This window comes from Triturus cristatus, chromosome 7, assembly GCF_964204655.1.
Source record: "Triturus cristatus chromosome 7, aTriCri1.1, whole genome shotgun sequence".
NCBI classification, from domain to species: Eukaryota; Metazoa; Chordata; class Amphibia; order Caudata; family Salamandridae; genus Triturus; species Triturus cristatus.
This window is the reverse complement of record NC_140590.1, coordinates 1,228,492,224-1,228,518,202: the sequence shown is the minus strand read 5'-3', so window position 1 is coordinate 1,228,518,202 and position 25,979 is coordinate 1,228,492,224. Positions and strand designations below refer to the sequence as shown.

General features: G+C 45.7%; 1 protein-coding gene across 1 annotated transcript in view; it reads right to left on the bottom strand.

The window, feature by feature from the left end:
- Positions 1-25,979, bottom strand: part of LOC146811669 (serine protease 33-like) — a 96,038-nt gene that overhangs the window by 18,876 nt on the left and 51,183 nt on the right. The window contains exons 3-5 of the mRNA XM_085618640.1: positions 15,923-16,088; positions 13,075-13,358; positions 10,893-11,062 (exon numbers count right to left, since the gene is read on the bottom strand). Of these exons, the coding sequence (XP_085474766.1) occupies positions 10,893-11,062; positions 13,075-13,358; positions 15,923-16,088 (620 nt within the window). The remainder of the gene's footprint in view (positions 1-10,892; positions 11,063-13,074; positions 13,359-15,922; positions 16,089-25,979) is intronic.

Here is a 25,979-nt window from a genome sequence, read left to right as displayed (position 1 = left end):
ACGGTTGGTGGTGACCATCCACAGCGGGTGCTAAGTCCAACAATTGGCACTGGTCTGAGAGAGGACCAAATCCAGGATAGGACCCACATAGAGAAATGTTAAGGGACACGGAAATGGCATAGTTACTCTGTTCAGATTGGCGCTCAAACTACACATTCTCCTGACTTTGCCCAAAAATCCCAGAACACTCTACGGCAGAGAGGGGGTTGGGCAAGGAGTGCTTCCTGAAATGTGTGTGCTCATTGGTCTGAGTAGCCCGCATTCTTTGGGAATTTTCTGGGGTTTGGAGAGTTGGTTGTCAAGTCCAGCAACACTGTAGGGTTTATTGGGGCATATCCAGCTGTGTAGCCTGGGGCTTGATTGCACTTTGAGCAGTTCATCCAGTAGAGAAGATTGAAAGGTGGATATGGAGGGCAGCACCTCGTGACAAGGTGGCAGGACGACTGCCAGTGTACCCAGCCACCATTTGTCAGAATCCTAAGTAACGTTCTGGCTACACTTAGTTACACCATGTGGATTTTAACTGCGAATTTAATCTAAACTTGTTCGCAGAGTATGAGAACCAATACAGTGAAGAGTCATAGTTGGAACATTGCTCCTGTTGTGGTCCCGGTGCGCAGCAAAGATACGATCGTAGACCCTTTAATAAGGAATTGGAGAGCTTGTGTTTCTGATTATGAAATGGCAGGTTTGACTTTGACCCTGATCAGCTGCCTGGCTATACTCATATCTAACCAGAGACAACTTTGCACTATTTCCTGGTCCCAGTTGATTTTTTTAGGTTAATAAAAGAATATCAGATTGTTCCGATCTTAGGCAGCGACATTTCCTCACTGTGATCCTTCGACATATGAGGAACGAAACCCTGCCTCATACACAATCCCAAGTTACATAGCCAATAGAACTATAGAAGTAGAGAAAATAAACATTTTAGCAGATCAACTAATGTGCATGACAGAAGTGATTGCCTATAATGAAAACATCTCCCTTCTTGTCCTTGGTTGAATCCTGGTTACCACTGGCCTTGTCCTTCATGGAACGTCAAATGGTTTAGAAGACTGCCCCTTCAGAAAGGGTAAGAAAAAGGGCTGTTTACTCAACCTAAATAAGGCACTTAAAATCAAGCTAAGTTGGGTACTGAGGGACTACAGGCAAAGGAACTATGATTTTGATCTCAAAAAGGAAGTTACATCCATCAGAACAGTGTATAGTAAAAAATTATGGGAAGGAAGACACAAAAAATAGGAGTTGCGTTGAGTTAATTTGTATGAGGCAACTAAATCAAGAAGTCCATGTAAATTGTGGGCATTAGTGAATTAATTAATATCGGATGACAAAAAGGGTAGAATAAATAGTGTTCATCCAATGGAATGGTCAACTTACATCAAAAACCTATACATGTCCAGTGAGCCCTCGAAATTTGAATTGACAGAAGAAACTGTACCCTAAGTGAAGTTAAAATAATCAAGGCAATCACTGATGTGAATAAAATATTGAAGTATATACTAAGGGGTGGTGCTCCTGGTCCAAATGTAAACCATGCAGCAGTTTGTAAGACAAATATCGATTTATGGTCACCGATTCTCTTACAGCTGTATATGTCCTGTACAGTACCCCCCCAACAGTTGGCGGGGCTCACTGCTCCTCTCAGTACACAAAAAGGGCCAATTTCCAGATTTTCAATTTACAGCTTGGTAACATTGCTGGATGTGGAGTGCAAATATTTTGCAAATCTCTTGCTGAAATATATAGTAAAGGATGTGGCTTTAAAGAAAATTCACTTGCACTTTCATTCCTAATCCATTCCGCAGTCAGTAACAAAGGAAACTTATAATATGCTTTTTTTACATATTTAAACAACAGTTTTCATTGTGTCACTCGTCAAATACAGTGCAGAGCTCTGTAACCCAGAGACGGACTTCCACATGATACAAAAGAAGTATTGCGATGACTTTTGATATATGCATTATACAAAAGTGAAATAATAAAGAAACAACCCCCCCCCCCCCATTCACTGTCTTTGCACCACACAGTTAATAACATATATTCGCCCGCACATAAATGACAGTCCACCGGACCGTCTAGGTCCCATACCACAACTCCTACCCAATTAACCCTTAACTGCCACATCTCCCATGGCTGGGGGTTCTAGGTCCAAGTCTCTATAGGTCGCCCACCTCCTCCAAATCTTAAAAACCTTCAGCGGGCACCCTTGAGCTTTAAAGATAGGAAGCTCCAAACCTATATTGAAATCCAGGCCATTTTTCCATGCTGAGAGCAATGTCTCGTTTAGCCAACGTAAATACCAGGAGCATCAGATGGCGCTTATAAATATTTCCCCCACCCCCTCCATTATATGCAACAGCACCAATTTTGGGGAATAGGGGAGCTCCCACCCCAAAACCTCAGCAAGACAGGCCAAACCCCCCCGCCAGAACCTTTCGAGCACTGCACACTGCCAAATCGTGTGGAACAGGGTACCATTCGCATGGCCACATCGCAGGCATTGTGGGGCCGCTATCAAGCCCTCCCTCCACAGCCTGATGCGAGTATAATATACCCGGTGTAGGTAATTAAATTGCATCAGCCGAAGGCGCATGGCTATTGCCGCCCCTCGAGGGGAAGCAAGTGCTTCTGTCCAGTCCTCTCCATCCAAGGTACCAAGGTCTTCCTCCCACGTTTCCCTAAGTTTATCTAATGTAGTGGGGCAGTTTATCACTAGGGATTGGTATATCTTGGAGATTGTATGGTCCTGCAGGTCGCCCATAAACAGTTTAGCTTCAACAGGGCTGAACTCTGGAAGAGACTCCAAATCTGCAACGCAGGAAGGATGGCATGCCTAAACTGGAAGTATTTGCAAAATTGTGTTTTTGGCATCTGAAATTCATGCTGGAGATCCTGGAAAGATTTTTGAAACACGCTGCGCATTACGTCCCCTAAGGTAGAGATCCCAATATTATCCCAGTCCCGGAAACCCTCCAAGCCAGCAAGTGGTGGCAATCTACCATTGGACCAGAGGGGAGTCTCCCTTGTCAGCCTGCCCCACCACCCCATCCCTCGCAGGGACTACCTCCACACTTGGAATACCACCCTCGTGGCGGATGGCAGTGTCCTGCGTTTGGGAGCAGAGTACAAGACTGTGTGTAGGGAATGGGATCCCATACAGCTCCACTCTACCGCATAAACGGAGTCAGATCGATCCCCATATCACCATTCATTCAATATCAGGAGTTGCGAGGCCACATAGTAGGAGTGGACATCTGAAACGACCAGCCCATCACAGTATGTGGACTGAAAACACGTCTGTAGCACTACTCTAGGTACCCTTCCTGCACAAAGAAACTGTCCCAGGACAGAGTTAACCTGGCGAAACCACGAGGAATTAACGGGGGAAGGGATAATTCTGTAGCTGGTAGAGCAGACGTGGCAACGAGACCATATTAAAGATGGCCGACCGACCTGGAAGAGAAAGGGGTATATGAGACCAGGTCCTCAACTCGTCATGCACACGCGCCCAAACCGGTACAACATTACAGTCCCAAGACACCCCAGACGAATCAGACAAAAAAAATACCAAATACTTCATAACTACCGCGGTAACCAGCACCGCAGAGGCCAAGGCACCCAATTCCACCTGACACCCCAGTGTCCACAGAACGGATTTACTCGTGTTCATAAATAGACCAGGCGTTTCCCCGAAGATTTCCATAATATGCAGCAATCTGGGGCCCGTCCTATTGACGTTGGTCAAGAAGAGAAGGACGTCGCCTGCGTATAGTGCGATACGATAGTCCCTGTGCCCATTCGTAGCCTGCTACCTGTGCATCTATCCGCACCAAAGCCGCCAGGGGCTCCATCACAAGGGCAAAAAGAAATGGCGACAGCGGGCATCCCTCATGGGTGCCCTGCCCAATAGGGGAAGTGCTTTTTAGCAGCTTCTCATTGGAATAAGCTTCCGATAGAGCTCCGGATGGAATCATCGGAGACTATCTTCTGGAAAAAGCTCAAGGCGTGGCTTTTTCCATCTGGTCACTCCACTGTCTGACTTCTCTTTCAGCTATCCTCTGCCTGAAACGGGTTCTTGTAGCAGCACAGGGACGCACTAGCTAGTGCAGCCATGCGCTTTATAAATTTGATTTGAAGGAGGCAGCTTCTGCAACCCGGACCGACGCAGTGATATGTGTATAAAGTAGTTTTAAATAGGCCAAAAAGCGTGGGCCCATATTCAAATTATCCAAAAGCGCGAATAAATAAGTCCAACTAAGGGAATCAAAAGCCCTATCCATATCTGCCAACAGGAGAGCCGCTGGCACATCCAGCCTCCGAATCATGTCTATTGCAATGTGTGCCCGCCGAATATTGTGTCAAGTCTCCCGTTGAGGCATTAAACCTGCCTGGTCTGGGTGGACTAACGAGGTGATATGGGAGCAAAGGCGAGTGGCCAAGGCCTTGGCCAAAATCTTGGCCTCAATATTTAGCAGTGAAATGGGACGATATGATGAGTGTTGGTCTGGAGGACGGCTAGGCTTTTGGAACACGACTACCTCGGCGAGCCTCCAGTCCCGCGGAAGGCACCCGCATTCCCGCGCATCCTCTACCGCCTGAAGGAGATAAGGTCCCAGTTTTGAGAAATCTCTCTTAAAGAACTCACAGGGGAATCCGTAAGGACCAGGGGACTTCTCAGAGTTAAGTTCCCCTAATGCAGTACCCAGTTCCTCCACCGTGAGCGGGAGATCCAGTTCCGCCCCAGCCTCATCAGAGAGAGTCCGGGGCGGAAGGTCCACTATGAAACGGCGGACCATGACCTTCGACAGGGACTCCCGCGGGGTATACAAATCAGCATAATAGTATGCGAAGCTCTCCGCTATGGCGGAAGGATCACCCAAAGCCCTCCCATCTGCCCCCAAAAGCCCAGGGAGAACCAGGGGACGCGTGGAAGCCCTGACACAGACGATGGAGTAATTTACTGGACTTATCGCCCCATTTGTAGATCCTGCTACGGGATGCCAGCCATGCCAATCGAGCCTCGTCCATCAATAAATCCGCGTGCATTTGTCTCGCCACTAGCAATTGCCAGTGCGCCAGGGCTCCCCCCTCCTCTCTACCAGCACATTCCAGTTCCAGAATATGGGCTTCCGAACGCACCAACAACTCCTTAGCCCGACGTGCCGCAGAGCAATAGGAGATGTCCACTCCCCTAATGGTAGACTTCATTGCTTCCAACAGGGGTTCAGCGGTCGCCACCGAGCCCACAATTAGATCCAGATATTGATCAATAGCCTGTCCCAAATGATGCCTATACTGTTTATCTTGCAGATGCCAGGGGGGAGAGACGCCAACGAAAGGGTGGCCCCGCTGGGCCGAACCGCAGCATGAGCACAACTGGTGAGTGGTCCAACAGACCCCAGGGAAGGATTTCCGCCTCCCTCACTCTCCCAGCCACTGCAGACGGTACAAAGATATAGTCCAACCGTGAAAAAGATTAATGTACAGCAGAGAAATATGTATCACCCTGCTCCTCCATTTGCTGTTGTCGCCAGGAGTCCACCCAGCCCAGACCCTACACCAAGGAAAATAATTTAGTCATTTGGCAGGCAGCTCCATCTGTCCCTAGCCCCATCCATCACATCATACCAGTTGCCACCGATGACTGCCACCCCATCCGGGACATCCATCCACAAAGTCATAATGCGTTCAACCAATGTCCAGGACAGGGGAGGGGGAGCTTAGACACTACCCAGCACTACACGTTCCTCATAGATAGACCCTTGAATAAAGACATACCACCCCTGCGTGTCCGCCCAGGTCTTGGAATGAACATATGGGACCCTGTGATGGATAAGAATAGCCACCCCTCAGGATCCCCTCGTGAACCCAGAGTGGAAAACTTGGGAATACCCATATCTCAGAAAGCAAAGGGCCTTGGTCCCCAACAAATGCGTCTCCTGTAGCATAAGAACATCTGCCCGATAGCGCTTAGCCTGGTGAAGGATGGTCCCCCTCTTCACTTTATCCAGCGGCCCCCTTACATTCCAACTCACAATTCGGAGGGCCCCTGCAATAGGCTGCAGGCTAACTACAGGAGCAGACATCTAGAGAATCAATAAACTTCATAAGCAGGACCTGAGGCAACTTGTAAAGAAGCAGCGGTACATAGCAGCTATAAGATAGTGCAGTGAAATCAAGACAATCCCCCAAAACGTAACGATTGGAACAAACAACGTCTAAAGAGCAGTTATTAGACCTGCTGATGCATGCTAAAATGCAAACAAAGCACAAAAGCAACCTCAACTTGCAGGATACAGGAGGGCGTATGGCAGCTTCAAGTCACGCATGCGTGCCTTCGCCGCCATAAAGGATTAGCGCTTCTGCTGAACCAGGCAAGTTTTGTCCGGAAATATAAGGATACGAGCATTGTCAAAATGCAATGGTTCCTTAAGGCGGGCCTGTTTCAGGATAGCGTCCTGATCATGGTAATTGAGGATTTTCGCAATGACTGGTCGTGGTCTGGCTCCCGGTGGCAGTTTCTGCATGAGGGCCCGATGTGCCCTCTCAATGATAAAGCAGCAAGACAAGGATTCTGGGGGAAGCCAACTGACAAGCCACTTGGTCAGGAACTGTTCCATAACCCCCCTCACAGCCCTCTGGAAATCCCACAAAGCGCAGATTGCTTTTCCGTGCCCTCCCTTTCGCATCCTCAATACGAGATGCCAGGCCTCGAGGGAGAGTCTCCAGTGACGCCACTTTCTTTTGCAATGTACTAACAGAGTCCTCCACTTCTGAGACCCTGTTTTCAGCCACTGTGATGCGCTCCGTTGCATTACGCAGGTCCTGGCGAATGAATAAGACCTCAGAACCAACCTCCCCTATTTTGGTTTCCTGGGCCGTTCGGGACTGCGGAATCGCTGCATTGTCCGGGACCCCTCCCTGTGTGACATCCTGGTCCGATGCCGAGGCCCCGGGTCCAGTAAAGTGGTCCATGGTGCTTTGCTTTGCCGAGCCCCCAGTGTGTCTATCCCTTGTCATGTTGGTGCTAGGGCTCCAACACAGTGAGTTCACCCGCTATTTTGGCCACACCAGACTCCCAAGCCGGATAGATCAGTTCAGACCATTGGGCACAGCAACTACGCCCATAAAAGTCCGCCCAAGGTGGGCAAGATGCAATAAGGTGGCCCGTGAAGGATAGGAACTGGATACCCCCTCCAGGAGCAAGCTAGGAGGTGTTGCGCACAACCTGGATGTACTGCCCACCAAACGTCCGTCGCGCTGCAGCTCTGCAAGACTCCCCCACCGCCTATCCCCTTGGGCCACATCGAATGTTGCCCCCACGCCACAGTACGCTCATCACAGATGACAGTGAGGCCCCGACAAGTCAACCCCAATGCGGGAGGGGCACGTCGCCACCCCACTGGGGTAGTCCCCAAGTCAACCAACCGTGCCACTCCTATCGGGCCGCACAGGATGCAGCAGGAGCCCTCACGCACTCACTCTACACCTGACACGATCTAGCCATCAAATCCATGTGGGAAGGGGGGAAACCCACGGGGGGAGAAGAAGTCCACAGCCCCACCGGATGTAGCTCTTCCATCCAGGCCACCATGCAACACCCCAAGCAACGAGCACACACACCCCTGTGCGCGCGATATGACCACCGATGGATTATCAGCACATGTGGGGGGCGGGGGGAGTGTAGGACATGGCACGCCGGCCGAAATGCCAGGAATCGCCACCCAACTGCGCTGCTGCACAGCGCCACCACTCCCTCACCTCATGCATGTGGCCTGATCCGACCACCGAAGCAGAGGCAGGGTGGAGAGGACGGGATCTTCGCTCACCCCCAGGATCCTCTGGCAAACCAAGGAGTCTCCCACAAGCAACGGGCCTCACGAGGCCCGAGGGAGGCAAATCCCAGTAAGGATGCGGGGGAGGGCTCTCCGCAGACTCACTGGGCCGCCTCACCCCAATTGCAACGGCACCACCAGCATGGCGCTCACCTCTTCTCCGCCTCAGGCAGAGGCCCACAGCCAGAGCTCGATCTCAGCACCACAGGGCAGGGCCGCACTCTGCTCCAGCCGTGCTCGCGTTCGGCCCAGCCCACACCACTCCATCTCAGGCTCGACCACAGGGCCCGCCGGCCACGCACTTTGGTGTGGCTGGCTAGAATGTACACGGGGCCGGCCGGTTACACCATCGCCGAGTTCCCGCGGCGCTCAGCACCCCATCGTTAAGTTTCCACGGCAGCTAAATTCGCCGAAGCAGGATAAATTCAGGATTTTGGTGACGGGCTCAGCGGAGCTCGCCTACAACGCGTCTGCCATGATGGCTCACTAGGCCACGCCCCCTTTATTTTGCAGCAGCTTTTGACTCCATCCATAGGGGGAAACTGAGGCAAAATGAAAAACTAGGGCATCCCTGTAACCTTTCTAAAAGCAATTATTAGCATATACTCTGATATACAGATAAAAATAAGATAATCTCCATCTCCAATTATATCTGAGAAGATATACATGAACAAAGGCTTGAAACAAGGATGTGCTCTAGTTCTGCTGTTTATTTAATATATACCATTCCGACTTACCCTTGTCCACCAATCTGCCAGTTCCCCCCCACCCACCAAAATTGAGAGGCTATATGTTGAACCTCCTACAATATGTGAACAACACCCTTAATAATTGAATAATTGATGAAACACCTACTGGGTTACATAGATCATTAATCTTCACTGGATTGGTACTGCCTGGAAACCTCCCTAAGGATAAACAAAAGAAATTCTAAAAAAATAACTTTCGATTGTAAGGTAAACGAAAAATGGTCCTGGAAGTTGGAGGAAACGACCCTGGACTTGGTTAATAGCAATAAGTATATAGGTGGATGGCTTGAACCCACCAGGAGAACTTAAGTCGATATCACTGGTGCTTAATAGTACCTTTATAAAGCATTTTAATAAGATTACAGGGCTCGTAATAGGGGCAATGTTTTGACGTGCTTCCAGCAAATTAATGCCTACCCATACTTATGGTCTGAAAACTTTCATTGGGAAACTTTCCAAGTGGCTTGAATGAATGCAATGTTGAGCATACATATTACTATTCCATCTGCCCGATAGCACAACATATCATATGCCTATCATATGATATGCATTACAAGCCACATTGGTGTCCTAATGTGCTAAGATAGGAAATGCGCCTCCAAACTCTTTGAAAGCATGACTATGGAAATCCCTAACCAATGAGGTGTACACTCGAGTGCTTTTCCGCAAGAAACTTTGAAAGCTTTGCAGAATTATCAAACTGTCAGCCAGGAAAATGTATAAAAACCAAGCAAAGTCGCTATTTTTTTTAATGGCGATAGGTTAAGCTTTGTCACAAGGAGCCAAATTTAGATGGTTGCAAAATCATATGAAATGCAGATAAAATACAAATAGCTGGACTTACACGTATCCACAAGCAAAAAAAGGATTTGATAGGACTCAGGTTTGGATTACTCCCATTATGGCGCCCATGTATAGTAGACATAATGAAGAGGTTGACAGCACTAGTTGTTTTGTGGTCCGACAAACTAAGCTTTGATACATATAGTGGGGTTCTGCATATATCCGTTTTAAGAATATTCTGGCTTCGACCGACTTTTGAAAAACTGAATATAAGCAGACGTCAAGAAGCATTTATAGCTTGATCGAAATGGACCAGTCCCACAATTAATTGGTTGTTTTTTTACAAGATATGTTGCCTGTTCTAATTTGCTATAGATGTCCTATTTATATAAGTGGCCAGCAATGTAATGTTTGACAATTACTGGGTTGAATCATGGTTAATATTATCGTTTCGACTCTTTTTTAAAATAATTTTAATTAATCATACACTAAATATATTCATTTATTTGTTCATTCTTCTGATCACTTTTTTGTGTTTGATGTAATGCACCATGTAGCTATGGTCATGGCCAGACCTGCGTCCCTTCCTCAATGTACTACACGAATCGTGCTGCACTACACTGAGGGAGGCCAGTAAGGCTGAAACCAATTTGGGGTTCCTCTCTGGAAGGGGTACTTGCCCGGCAGTTAAGGACGGGCTGTTCCCATTGGGAGAAGGACCAGTACTCATTTTAATTAAGTGGCTATTTTTCTAGACTGGCCACGACCATAGCTACATGGTGCAACCTATGGGTTGGAATGATACCTAGATCAATTGTTGGTGATTTAGGCCATTTGCAACCATTCATGTAATCATCTTTTGTGTGTTTGGAAAGAGCACTGAAAAGCTGGACCTAGGCGTGATTGTAGAGAGGAAGCATAGCAGAAAGGGACACTGAATGGGCAGGAAAGGGCCAGTCAGGAAAAGAGGGTCGAGAAAAAGAGATGAACTTTGAGAAACAGTAGTGGGAGGGGCATAGTGAAGAGGCGCACAAACTCATAACAGAGAGCAGGAATGAAAGGCAAAAGGAAGGGCGGTATAAGAAAGTCTCATGTGCCACCAAATTTGTAGACAATTGTAAAGGCAACGCACTTGTTTACCTACCTTGGTTTTGACCAAGTTGAACCAGATCTGCCAAATTCATCCCTGGAGCTAGACACTAAATTTCACTTCCAGACTAAATTCCACTCATCATTCAGGATTACAGGGACCGTGAGTTTCCTTCCTTACATGCATTTGCTACTCCCACTGAAGTCCCATTAGGTCACTCCATGACCTCTGATCTTCCAAACATTGGGTTAAATGAGCTTTGAGGTCAAGTCTGGCTTGAGCGTTTTCTTTCCAGTTGATTAGAAGTAACATTACGTCCCTTCTATGTATTTCTCTGCTTCAACCAGATTACAAATATTTTGAGATCACGTCCAGACATGATCTTTCTCCTCCCTCCCAACTGATTACTTGCACCACAAGGCTGCCTACCTGGCAGGAGTCCTTTCCACCTGCTTTGTAGCCAGCACATATCATGTCGCTCAGGATTATCGGAGAATTGGAGCTCTGAGCTGATCCATTGTGGTAGTATTTATCGCAGGTCTTCTGGTCAATGATAGGGACCATCACTTGCTTCAGGGTCTTCGGCCATGGAAGAGACACTTAAGGAAGAAAAATGACAAAGTACCACTGATCTAATATCATTTGCAGGCTATGGCGCTACCGGAAACTGCACAGTCTCCTCAACATAGCTGCACAGTAAATATCTTAAAGCCAAATACATTAATGTTCAAACCTTAGACTAAAGGTTGGCTTTAGATTTCTGCGGATGGGTTACTCTGTCACAACAGTGATGGACATCCCACCTGACAAAATATAAATCCTATAGGATAGAATGGGATTTATATTTCGGTGGACGGAATATCTGTCACAGTTGTGGTTGAGTACCTGTCGGCCGAGATCTAAATCAGGCCCCAATATGGTTGCCCTCACTGAGCAAAAATATAAATGTTGAAGAATATATATATTTGAAAAATCAAAGGTTAAAGTGACATTATAGGTAGAAGAAAATGTCAGAACGAAACATTTTAAATTAAAAAACACGTAAATTCGGCAGTTATAGTTAACTGAAGTAACTATAACTTGCCCCATGAAGTAACTATAACTTGCACCCTGCCATACACAGTGTTATCATAAATGATGTCAGATGTCATCATTGATGCTGTCATTCAACATGTCATGGGGGATGTAATATGTGAGGGCACAAGCAGTGCAAGTCACTTTGGAGTTCTGTCACTATATACAATGACTAAGGGCCTGATTTAGATCTTGGCGGATGGGTTACTTTGTCACGGATATCCGGTCCTCCAAAATATAAATCCCATTCTATCCTATGGGATTTAGATTTCGCCGGACGGGACATGCGTGACCGTTGTGATGGAGTAGCCCATCCGCCAAGATCTAAATCAGGCCCTTAGTGCCATTGTAATCATGGAATGTCTCTGCATCTACCACTATCCTTATAATGCACATTTGGGAGGATGAACAGACTTCCTGGATTTTTCCGAACAGTCCTGGTTTTTAATGGACTTTTCCGGCGTCCCATGACCTTTGTTCATAAAAATACATGTCCCGGGTTTTGAAAGAGGGTCAGGTGAGCAGGGCCGGCTTTAGCGCTGGTGGCGCCCAGTGCAGCAATCATTTTTGGCCCCCCACACCCATGACCGCATCCTCGGATTCTCTCACTACCACCGGGAAAAAGCGCCCCTCATCTCTTTAATCATAAGTTATTGCTAAACACTGCACCCCCCCCCCCTTGAGGTCAGCGCCCCCTCCACAGGGGAGCGCCCAGTGCAGCCGCACCAGTCGCACTGCCCTAAAGCCGGCCCCGCAGGTGAGCAAGCATATTAATCCGTGTTGTGCACTCTCATGTTTACACCTGCCTTTTCAACAAACCAGACATACAAGTTCACTTGTTTTCAGCTGCCTCCTGCGCCGCCTCGCCTTGTTCACGCAGAGGTTTAATGTGGAGTTAACCAGCATCTAGGAAGTCCATCAGCGAAAGTCTGCATTGCCAGCCTGCCCCTGGACCTCATCACTACAACATTTGGAGGGTTTGGGGAGATATTAATGAATTTAAATCCAATTACAGGCCAGCAATATTTAGGCCTATTTTTAGGTCTGTGGCTGACCTGGTTTATGATTCTCTGAAACTGGGCACCCTACCAGTAGGAGACGAGTATAATAAATGAATTTTGATAACAATTTGACAGCAAAAACATCAACAATGATAACACCATCCATTTAATTGGAAAAATGTTAACGCTATATGAAATATGAAACATTAAAAAATGATCTCTTGGGCCCGTAATACAAGGTGTTATTACTCTAGTCAATGGCACTCATTTTTAGAGGAAAAAAAGGTTCGATGCACCCAGCTGGAAGCCGAATAGGTGACGTCCAAGTTACACAGAAAGATCTGCAGTGGTTACTTAACACAACCAGTTCGATTACAAACAAACTATTAACCTAAGTGAGCAAGGGGTGCACTAGAGAAAAGGGGAGGGAGCAAATAATGATGTCACAATAAGCACTGCAGAGGATAAAGGTTGAGGAGCACCACTGTTGGTAGATCAAGCTTGATAGGCCACGAATAGGGAAGCATTTACCTTACCTGATCCTGCAGATGTAGACTGGGTATCCCCCCAGCCAGTGACCCAACACTCCTTGTCAGACGGAAACTGGGCAGATGGCTCAGGCAGGCAGACAGGCAGGATGTAGGAGGTGAAGGCCACCTCAGAGTCCAGCTTCAGGAGGAGTATGTCTCCAGGGCTGCCTGCTTGTCTGAAGAGGGGATGAACTATGATCCGATTCACACTGTAGCAGGCGGAATGAGAGCTGCCACTAACAAGCTGATACTCTCCCAGGCATGCTGTGTATTGAGAAGTCGAATATCCTCTGAAAAATAAAAGATGTAAAATGCAGAGGCAGAAACAACATGACAGAAGGTGGAAACAAAATAAAGTTTGTGCTTCTGTGCAAATTCTTGATACCGATATTTTACTTGCAGAAGCCCAATGCCAATGTCTCAAATGAAGAAATACACCTATGTAAACTCACATATGGGAAATGCTTTATGAGTCACTGCAGCCTTTGGAAGGTAAAAGATTCCAGAGCCAAAAATTGGGTGGAGGGGGAATAGATGTAGTCCTCATTATATCTTGTGATGTAGCGTGGCTCGCGCCGAGCTGGCAAAGAGGACCTTCTGGCTGTTGGCTGAGAGTCTTGGACCCAGTGATGGTCGAGAGTCTACCCAGCTTCAGAGCCTGACTGTCTTAAGGATTGGTGCTTTTGGAGTCCTTTTTTGGAGATGCTTTTCAAAGGAATCAGGTAAGGACCCAAAGGAAAAGAAAGACAGGCAGAATAGAGCATCTCGGAGAGTGTGAACAGGGCTAAGTAACCTTCAGAGTGTCTACTAAAGTCTTCAGGCAGCTGAGGGAGAACAAGCCTAACAGAAGAGAAATACCAAAAAGTACTTTGAGACGTGCCTAGAGGCAAGAGTCACAAATTGTTCCGCGATGTGCTGCACACAGGTCATGCTAACATGAATGGCACTGGTGGGAGACAGACAACGGCATGGACTGGTGCTGTGGTGGGCACGTTGTGTAGCTTCTTTATCTCAGTGCATGATTGTCACCAGAAGCAGGAGTTTTACAAATGCTACACCATATAAGCGGTCCGTGTTTAAACTGACACTTCTGCATTATTTTCAGTCTGAGGCCCCCTTTTCATCTTCTTTTTTTCAAGAATAAATGATCTTGCAAACCTTTCCTTTGCCTATGTTCATTGTCATGGGATATTTCTACTGCAAACAACTCTCCCGCAAAGTTAAGCTATGTCGACAACTTAAGCAGAAGGAAATAGGAGACTATGGAACATTGAGGTAGCCCAAAAATGGGGGTCCATGCAAGAAAACACTTGGCAACAAACATTATGCACAGGCCTAACTGGGACCCATTTCAATAGAAGGCAGACCAAGGCCAGTGCTCAACAAGGGATTCTGAGTTACAACTAACAAGCAAACACGAAAGTCACCTTGGGTAAGTTCAAACAGGTACACTGGCCCCACAGACAACAGCACCATCAATTCAGAAGTACCAAAATGTTACTTTAATTAATTCACTTATCAAAACATAAAAAATCCTTAATGACAGCACAGTGGGTGTGTGAGAAACATGCTCGGTGCGAAGAGCAATGAGAAAATGTACAGTGTGGCAGCCATCCCTAAATAAGAGCGTGCCTGCCTTGAATCAGGATGTAGAGAAGTAGTATCTAATATGGTAGTGAATATACAGCCCACTATGGTGGAACTTTCTTGGGGGGGGGGGGGGGTCTGTGGAGACGCTAATTTATAAGCGGCGTGCTGGTAAGTGTATTGAGGCGGTTGAGATGCTCCGTAGTGCACCAGTCTTCGATGGAGTACAACGCGAACGAGGACCAAAAGCTCTAAAGGGAAAGCATATGGGTGTGAATACCCTGCAGCCAGTGGGTCTCTGAAGGAGTACAACACAAACCTTTTGTTCTTATTCAGGGTCGGCCACCATATTCTCCATTTTCTCAGAAGCTTGTTATTTGCCCCTTTCTTATTCTTCTTGGCTCTGGCTCATTTATCCTGAGAGTCCTGATGATGATCCCCCTATCTATCTAGGGGATCGAAACATCGACTATTACTACGTACACCTTTTAAGATTGTATATAGGAACGGGCCAGGTTGTTCTTGTTTTATGATAAACATCTTTTGATCACTGATTTTCACGGTTTATTTTTGTTTGTTTTTAAATACCTTTATTTGAACAAAGTTTAACACAGCCTCACGCCTACAACCCAAAAGGCCAGTGGCTTACCAAGTCCTAGTAGTGAACACAGCTATTTAGCCAACAACCCAAGGGGCAGGTAGCTTACTTCAACCCCCCAATGTCGGGTGTAACTGATATTCACTTGTGTGCATCGCGTTTATGAGAGCACCAAGCCCGTTTCTCACAAATCCACTGAACTGGCATTGATGCCATTTCTAATTTTTTGATATGTGACTTAATTGAAGTAACTATATGGTACTTCTTAATTTATGGTGATATAATTTACTGTGGGGCCAGTGTTCCTGTATCTCAACATGGGATCCCAGCATACAAGGAGGGGCAGCAACCTCTTAGCTCGAAATTCAGATAGCTCTTAATAAAGTTGCTTAAAAGGTCATGCTTGACCTGGTAAGCTTCACAGAGGTCCTATGCAAGAGGAGAATTTGGGCTATCCGTCTAAATTGTGTGAGAAAATATCCTCTCTTGGAATCATTTCCTCCACGCGGCATGCAGTAGTGTTTGTGTGGCTCCCGCTGCATAGCGAGCCTCCTCCCATGCTTCACTTCAACCTATGATCTTAGGCTGGATTCTGTATGCCAAGTGCTCCCTTGAAGGTTACATTGGATATTGCACAAACACAAGCCCATCCAACGTTGCTTCACTTACAGTCGGTAGTAGCAGTGAGCGGCTGACAACACCCAGTTGTTCGCGATCAGGGACCCGCCACAAATATGCTGGTTATATACCCGGAGGCTGACCTGCCAGGGCCACGCCCCATCTGTGGCATCAGTTCCACCCACAATCCGGCTGCTGATCTCTGGCGTGCCGCAAACTAGGAGGCAGAGAACACAATCCTGATTGCAGCCTAAATGCAAATGACTTCGTCCTTTTACGCTTAGTGTATTACAAAAGTTCTGATTTCTTTTTTTAAACAAATAGGCAGAAAATTAAATCCAACTCTAAGAGTGCTTGGGTGTCACGCAAAACTGACATCAAAACATATTAACAAGAAAAAAGAACGCAACAGAGAAGTCCAATCTGATTGATCCAAAACTACTCAACTGTGCAGGTTAACTGCAATTGGACTATAGCATCCAAACATTCACAGCAAATCTCTCGATAAACCCATATATTATCGCTCTTACCTAGCTGATTATTACACATCCTTTTCATTATATATTATCTACTGGCGGTCGCCAGTAGATAGTTATAGTTAGGACCGTGTTTCCATAGGAAATCTGCAACATTCTATTTGGAATAACTTTGGCGCCGGTTGACGAATCCTCACGAAATTTTCAAAATAGGTGGGGCGCTCCGCTCCTACCCTGAAAGTCTCGGGGGGATTCGTCAAGCGGGGGCTGAGAAAAAAGGGGGGTCCCAAAACGCGTTTTCCCCATGCAATTTTCCATAGGGACCTTTAGTCCAAGGTACAGCCCGAACGGCTGAACAGAATTACTTGAAATTTGGCAGAGAGGTAGTCCTCAGCTCAGGGAAGTGACTTTTGCAGGTCTGGTGTCAATCTGTTCAGTAGTTCCTGAGAAAATCAAAAGTAAAATCATATATATATGTGGGCGGAGCCTAACCACACATCTCATCCTGAGATCTGATTGGCTGTCAGCACTTCATCCAAGAAGTGTTGGCAGTCATCTTGGGACCAATATACATGATAGCACCTCATTAAAAAGCATTGCAGTTAATAGAAGGTTTTAAGACTTTAGTTACATTATAAATCATTTGTTGATGGTACCATACTCATTTTAGGAATTGTGGTATTTTCTAAGGTGATTTAACCATGTGAAAAAGCCTTCTGCTGGGATATCATGATTGAGAGAAAAATATTTTCTCATGCTTTTCCCACAGAGGTTTGGAAGGTGATCTATAAGCTAAACTGAGAGCTTATTTTCTGTAAATTCACATTATCTTTCTCAGTCATGTGAGAATGAAGTCTGACATTCTCAGTAAAACATGTACATCCAACAAGGGCAGAGACTGTCAGTTGATTCCTTTGTGTTCTACTGCAGCTTCCCAGAGTGTTCCAAAGAACAAGGAGAGCGCTAACAGTCCTATTTATGATAAACGTATGGCACACCTGAAGCCATCTTGCTTGGATTAAAGTGGTAACTCTTAAAACATTTAATTTAAAAAGGAACAAAATGAGGGGATTCATTTTTCCATAACAAGTATGATTAGTGCTGCAGAAAGAAAAACTAGGGCACATTTTGACTTCTGAAATCCTCTTATATTTCATTAAAAAATTCTGACATGCAGACTGAAACATGCACTTTCAATACCAGCAGCAGTTTTCCCTGGTGAGCAGTAGCTGTACTACAGTGATCTAATGAGCAAAAAGAGTGCTAACATTCTGAATTTATGGCAAATGTGTGACACATCTGAATGCCTTCTTGATGGAATCAAAGTAAAAAACTGACAGTATTTCCTACTGAGGAGACTGCAGTAAATGAGGAAATGAGGAAACTTCATAACAAATAAGTCTCCCAAGATGGCCACCAGAGACGAAAGAGCCCAAATGTAGCCCAAATATCACCCAGATGTAGCCCAAGTATAGCCCAATGACAGAATGCCCCAGAGTGTTCTTAAAAACAACTAGAGCGCTTACTGTCTTCATTATGACAAAAGTATGGCACACCTGAAACCATCTTGATTGGAATAAACTGGTAACACTTAAAACATTTAATTTAAAAAGGAACACAATGAGGGGGTTCATTTTGCCATAGAAATTATGATTAATGCTGAAGAAAGAAAATGAGGGCACATTTTGAGTGACTTCTCAAATCCTCTTCTATTTCATTAAAAAATTCTGACATGCAGACTGAAACATGCACTTTTAATACCAGGAGCAGACTTCCATGGTGAACAGTAGTTTTACTACAGTGATCTAATGAGAAACTAGAGTGCTAACTGGCAAATGTGTGACATATCTGAATACCTTCATGATGGAATCAAAGTAAAAAACTGAAAGCATTTCCTACTGAGGAGACTCCAGTACATGAGGAAATTAGGAAACTTCATAACAAATAAATCTCCCAAGATGGCCACCGGAGACAAAAGAGCCCAAATGTAGCCCAAAATCACCCAGATGTAGCCCAAATATAGCCCAATGACAGAAGTGTGCAAAACACTTATTATTTTGTGTTTTTGCAGTGTTATATAGTGCAGACTTGTCAGGTATTGGAGTGCTTTACATGAGCATTGGTTACATCACACAGGATCAAATTCATTTTGGTTGTAGACATAGGGAGATGAAGTGATTTGACCAGAATCACAGAATGTCGAGCTGAAGCAGAAACTCCAACCCGGTTCCCCAGTTGCAAAGTCTGCAGTTCTGGAAGTAACACCACATCCTCTCCCCTAAGTGCAACATTTAATCAAGTGGTCAACTGGATAAAAAAAACAAAGATAACAAATAATTTAAAAGTGCTTTGTCGCTACTTGAAAACTCAGAAAATATGTCCTTATTTTAGTCTTTTAGAGCACTAACCACAATTTTGATGCCAATAAGACCCTCTCATATATGTAATTTCTAAAGGAAATGCTCTAGGTATTACAGTTTTGATTACATCAAGAGGACGTCAGGCGTTCCACACTTTTGTAATAAATATAGAATGTTAGCAATCTAGTTGTTCATTAGGATACTGTTGAGAGGCAGAGGCCAGGGGCACGGACTCTGAAATTGAAGGCAGGTAGGAGGGTGCAAAGGCAACAATTTAACCACACTGAGCAGGCAGGAAGGGCCGTGGCAGCACAACAGACTATGGATGGCAGTGGAAAGGGGGGCAGGGGCAACAAACCAACAATACAGGACTTGCAAGAGAGGCTGTGGCAATGTAATAGACCATTGTGGGCAGAAGGAAGAGGCAATGGTAGTACAACCATACATGCCAACAGACCCGATTCAGCCAGGAAACGTCCAATGTTTTTAAGCTCAAATGGGCTTTATTTGATCTGTCTCCTGTCTACAATCTCCTCTTTTTCAATGTAACTCAAAGGGGAAAATCAATACCCCAGTTTTTTTTCAAAATCTCCCTCTTACCAAGTTCAAAATGTTCGCAAGTATGGTACATTGGATCATGGAAGGAAATGGGGTAGGGACATGGACTTGGAGAACAGAGGACAGGAGGGACATGGAGGGTTGCACCAAACTGACCCTGCAGGGCAGGCATCAGGGTTTGCAGCAGCACAATACACCACACAGGGCATGCGGGACGGGAGTGCAGCACAACAATCCATAGAAAGCAAGAGGGAGGGGACAGGACCATGCACATGGACAACAGAGAACAGAGGGGCAAGAGGCAATGGTAGCTAGCTGACCATAATGGACAGACAGAAGAGAAAGCTGTAGCATAACAGACCATAAAGGGCAGGAGGGAAGGATCAGGGGCATTACAATGGAACAGACCAGCCAGGAGGGAGGGAGTAGGGGTCTGCACATGTAAACATAGGGCTGGGGGCAAGGGGGCAGGGCAGGAGCAGCAAGATAGCCATGGAGGTCAGGCAGGATGGGCACTAGAAGCAAGACACACCATGAAGAGCAACAGTGAGACTGTGATGGCATACACACAGACCATGGAGGGAAGGTGGGAGGGGGTCAGGGGCAGCTAACTGACCACACAGGGAAGGTGGGAGGGGCCATGGCAGCACAGAAGACCATGCATGGCAAGTGGGAGGGTTAGTGGCAGCACAATGGCTATGATGGGCAAGAAGGAGGGTGCAGGGGCATGCACAAAGGACGATGGAAGATAGAAGGGAGGGTCAGGACCTGTGCACAGACAAGAAAGTTCAGGGGAACAACAGACCGCACGGGGCAGGCAGGAGGAGCAGTTGCAGCACAACAGACCAGGGAGGGCAGAAGGGTGTGGCAGTACAATGGACCATGTAGGACAGGAGGAAGAGGATAGGGGCATGGCATGTGGACAGGCAGGGTGGAGGTGGCAGGGACAGGTTACAGTCATCTGACAATGCTAGGCAGGTGGGAGGGGAGTGGCAGCTCAACAGAACACTCAGAGTAGATAGGAGTGGCAGGTCCATGGAACATGGTGGGCAAAAAGGATGGAGCAGGGGCATGCACAAAGACATCGGAGGGCAGGGGGAAGGAGAATAGGGGCAGCAAGCTAAGCACAGAGTTTAAGCAGGAGGTCAATTATGGGGCATAGAATTGGGCAATGGAGGGCAGGAGGAGGGGACTGGAACATCATACTAAATTGAGGGCAGTGGCAGCACATCAGACCATGCATGGCAGGAGGGAGGAGGCTAGTCCATGGATTCACACAACAGAGGATAGGGAGGAGGGGGATGGGGCAGCAAGCTAACTGTTCAGAGAAGGCGGGTATTAGGAACTTTATTGTTTTTAAAACGTGTGTCTGTGCAAACTACTTAAAATATGAACAAGTATGCAGCATAATCTCACTTTTATTCAGGAAGAGGACGTTTGTGACTGTGACTCCGGGCTCACTTGGCAGAAACATCCCCTGACCCTCCACCCCCTATCGCAAAATGTAATGCCCGTGAAAAGGGTAGGTGAACACAGTGTTATATAGAACATAGTCCTGAGAGCACGATTGAAAATGAAAACTAGATATAGTGTATGGTATAAACTATGCACCAAAAAGTGTGATATAAGATGAACCGGGCGTGAAATATAATATGCAATACATTGTGCACAATGACAGATTCATTGGAGAGCGCGAGATAGCACAGGCACTAGCGCGTGCTATGCGATGTGCGCCTTGGAGTGTAATATGCACAGGGCAGTGTTGTGTAACCTAACTAGTCTCTAAAGTTGTAATATACAATATGTGCTGGGAGTGTAACGTTGCATATGCACTGTGACAAAGATATGGATCCCAGATTGTAATATGTATGGCATAGCACTGTGCGTTATAACATAGGCATCGAGGAAGGCACGTTAGATGGGGCAATATAACCCGTGCGAAGGCAAGTGTGGCATGACATATTCACGGGGTGGTGTTACAGTGCACATGGGCTAGAGAGTGTCATAGCATATGCACTAGCTGGTGGAATACAACACAGAGGTGTGTGGCACTCGGCAGGCAATGGTGGGTGTAACACAGCATTGGGCTCTGCCAGGAGCGCGCTGTGACTCTCCAGTGATGTTCGTCCCCTTTCCAGAGAGTAAAATAAAAAGTATTGCACACCCGGCAGTGGATGTGTGTGTTATTAACCGTGAGGGGGGTTTCTTACATAGTTTGTCGAATTTTTGTCGAATCCCCTTTGAATGGCTTGGTGTGCATGTGTATTAAATGTGCCCGTCAATAGCTACCCATGTTTGTATAAATAAACGACAAGGGTGTCTACCGGGATTAGGCACGGTAGGGCATCAGACATGTCAGAGCTTCACTAGTGGTGTAAAGACATTCCACGTGGATTCATTGTATGCATAGTCGCCTTTTAATGAATATCACTCAAATCGTCATGGTGATAGGTACGTACGGTTTGTCCAGCATGTCCTAGGTGTGTCTATAAATATATATTTTTTAAAAATAATAAAAACCAGTGGCCGTCCCTGGGGATTGGGGTCAAAAAAATATAGTTAGGAGACAGGCCCTGGGGAATGGGGTCATCAGGGCCAATAAATTAGAATAAGAAGGGGAACCACACAGCCCCCCTTCTTAAAAAATTAAAATAAATAAAAGACTGGCATCTTGCCGGAGGCCACGCCCCCTCCTTGCAGCACTCTGCAAACGCGCCCCCTGGCGAGTTGTAAGTTGGGGAATTAATTCCTCTTCAATACTGAGGGTCCCTGAGGGCCAACTAGCCCAACAGGCATCTCCAGTATGCGCCAGGGAGCTGCGCTGCAGACAGGTGTTCTGAGGCCAAGCCCCTTTTTACACCTCTCTGCAACACAGCTCTGTGGCGCTTACTGGAGGTACCTAGTGGGCTAGTTGGGCCCTAGGGACCCTCAGGATTCAAATGAACTTAATCTCCCAACTAAAAACGGACACAGGGCGTGTTTACACAGTGGTGAAGGGAGGGGACGGGACCTGAGTTAACGTGTGCAAACACGCCCTGTGGCCTGTTTTAAGAGGTAGTTTTAATCCCCCTGCCCTATTATATACTAGGGGCTTACAGAGGAGGTCATGCTAATCACAGGGGGACCCCAATGCATAATGTTCCCTAGTGTATGTAGGTGTTTTCACTGTATTCTAAGTGTCTTTTAACATAGCACTGGCTCTAGGACTGGTTAGTCAGACTCAGTTACCACCAGTATCCGTCTGAAAAAGTTGAGGGTACAGGATGATTTTGCAACAAGGATTCTTTCTGCTCTTCTTTTTGCTCTTTCTGCACGTTATCCTTCTTCCTGCACTTTTCTTCGTCTTTGAGGACTTCTGTTGCTTATTTCTGCACTTCTTTTTTTTTCTTTCTGTGCATTTTTTCTTCTTTCTTCACATGTCCTATCTCTGTAGGCATAGTTAGAAATTAGCATTTAAAAAACCTTTGAAATTCACAGAAAAAAACATAGGTTTCAGGCACGTTATAGTTAGGAATTAGCATTTAAAAAACCTCAGAAATTCACTGAAAAAACCATAGGTTTCAGGGGTGTTATAGTTAGCTGGACTTTTCACTTGTACAAAACCATTGAAATTCCCCCGTTATAGTTAGTTCAGCTAACTATAACTCGCGTGCCCGCAATGCACTGCTGATGACGTCACATATTACATCACTCATGACATGGTCAGTGACATCACTCATGACATCACTGATGACATCTCAAATGACATCACTGATGACATCACTGATTACATCATGCTTGTGATAGAGTGGCAGACCTCCTCTCACCCTAATATAACCTTTGACACACACATTCAAAAATAGAGACTAAAATTTGCAAAACAATGGACATACCAATACCAGTTACAACAACCTCTTCAGTAATTCTAAGATCCACATACACATCCACTCATTCACTAACAGTCCTATACAGTCACTCATACATGTACTCACTCCTCATATGTACTCATACACCTATACATCCTGTTACACAATGCCACTCATCCATAGAGTTACTCACACACAGTCACTCATGCTAATAAAGAATCAAACATACATTTACTTGCATATACAGTTATACACACACACCACCACACTTACTTCTACGGAAACGTACACATACTTAGTCTTTTAAACAATCACTTATAGAAACACATACTTATTCATACAGGAACTCTTTCAATCTCTCACTCTCACATATACTCACTTTTATACACCAATAGTCACATATACTAGTTTAAAACTTATGTAGTTACTCATAAAGACACTATTGAGACAGTCATTCACTCACTAACACACCCATACACACACTCATCCACCCATACAGTCCTGCACACATGCTGTCTTCAACACATACAAACAGTGAGTCACTCATTCATGAACCTATGCACTACGTAAAACCCCCCACCGAACCATGGAGACACTCAGACTGATACTCAAAAAACCAACTAATAACCTATATAGACACCCATGTAGCTACTCACCAACCCATGCAGCCACTTATACACAAAGTGAGAGACTGATACAGATATTTACATATTTAAACATTACTCACTAAGCCATGTATTCACTATGATACACTTAATCAGTCAGTTATACAATCAATTTTTCAAAAACAAATCATCCATTTAGACACTTATATACCCATTTATTCTTCCATCGACCTTGAGATATACATATATAAAACATATTTAATTTTCAGAAAAACAGACATTTACTGGATGATGTCATCAGTGATGTCATCAGTGAGGTCATTTGAGATGTCATCAGTGATGTCATGAGTGATGTCACTGACCAGGTCATGAGTGATGTAATATGTGACGTCATCAGCAGTGCATTGCGGGCATGCGAGTTATAGTTAGCTGAACTAACTATAACGGGGGAATTTCAATGGTTTTGTACAAGTGAAAAGTCCAGCTAACTACAACACCCCTGAAACCTATGGTTTTTTCAGTGAATATATATATATATATATATATATATATATATATATATATATATATATATATATATATATATATATATATATATTTGGGGGGTGCCAAACTGTCATTAATAAGCGGCAATTGAGGTTCTAAAGATAACCTACGCTCAGTTAGTTGGATCTGGTTAATCAACACGGATTCTGCCCTATTCAAAAAGTCGTCAAGGGTTCCCACCATCCCCCCCATCCCTCACCTGCCTTACATTTGCTCATTGGACCAGCCCCCACTGGAGGCATAACAGTGAACAAAAGAGACTAAACAGTACCATGCAAATATGGAGTCCGATGTATATAGGGTGGCCCAGCCCAGCCTCCTCCAGTCTCAGACGGGCTCAAACGGGGCCGCCCTTAGTCCGCCTGCCAAAATGTGCGTGATGACTTCAGCGCCTCTCCCTTGTTAACAGCAGCGGGATGGAGCACTGTGCACCCTGGGCATAGTAGTCCTTCAACAGGGGAGCAGGCGAAGCAGTCCCTGGGATGACGTAGACGATCCTACCAGGGAGACTCAAGGGCACAAGGTAAACAGGAACAGCCGTGGAATAGGTTTACTGAAAACTTGGATTCTGAACAAGTCAATGACTCCCGCCGTCCTGCGTTTTCGAATTCCAGAAGCTCTCGTCATCAGGAAAGGCAGCCTCCCTTCCTCTCCTCCGCCAATCACAATAGGTGAGGCGCAGCGGAGAGCGCCCCACAGGCGGGCCATTTTCTCCACATAGCTCAAAACAGAGAGTGGGCGGTCCCTGGGGCCAAACAAACAGTCAATATCCACAACAGTGAGCAAGCCACTCCCCCCCCTGCCGTTGAGCAGGACCGCCCACCCTCCCGACCCCAGCCAGGCTCTTCTGCTCTCTCGCAGTGCAAGAAGCAGAAACATAAAATGGTAGTTTTTACTATTTATGTTTCTGCCTTCTCGCACCGCGAGAAAGCAGTGGGGCGACGCCCCCACGCCCCAATGGGGGAGCCGCCACTGCCAGGTGGAGGTTTACAGTACAGCACATACTATTTTAATGTTTAGCATCACTTTGTCCGGCAAGAGGAATATTCTGCCCCAATCATAAAACAGATTTATATACGTCTTTAAAGTGGGCCTTTACCAGCTTCACCCAATTACCAAAGGTCACTTGGGAATGACAAATGGAAGTTAAATCTGAAAGTGTCAATCCAGCCCCATGGAATAACACCAAACCCATCCATCTCATGCTTGGATCATTTGCCAGTGGGATGAGTGGTCATGGCTGTAACAGTCAAAGTAGGTTACTCTGTGACAAGATTATGGGGCCTTTAGCTTGGAAGGGATTTTAGTAATAGTTTTTCTCCTAATGCTCATCATATGAAATGTTTTCCCTGAAAAATCTTGTTTCTAAATAAAAAATGTGCTGTCAAAATCATAGTACTAATGTACAAACCTTTGGTGCGTTCTTTTCTTATTGTGAAATGTATCAAACTCAGACTCAACGGGCGTGAATGAGAAGACTGCAAGGCATCTTGTAGAGGCCAAATATTTTGTTTGGGTCCGGCAATCACATTCAGCAATTTAGGTGGCAAAATACCATATATACTACTTCCAAATATATATCCTATGTCTTCAATTTCTATTTTCCTCTTGACACAGGGCTTACAGAGTACCATTGAAGATTTAATACATTTATGGGTTTCATTATCTGGATAGGCACAGTGAAGGTTTACAATGAAACTGTTAAAGCAGAATTTCTT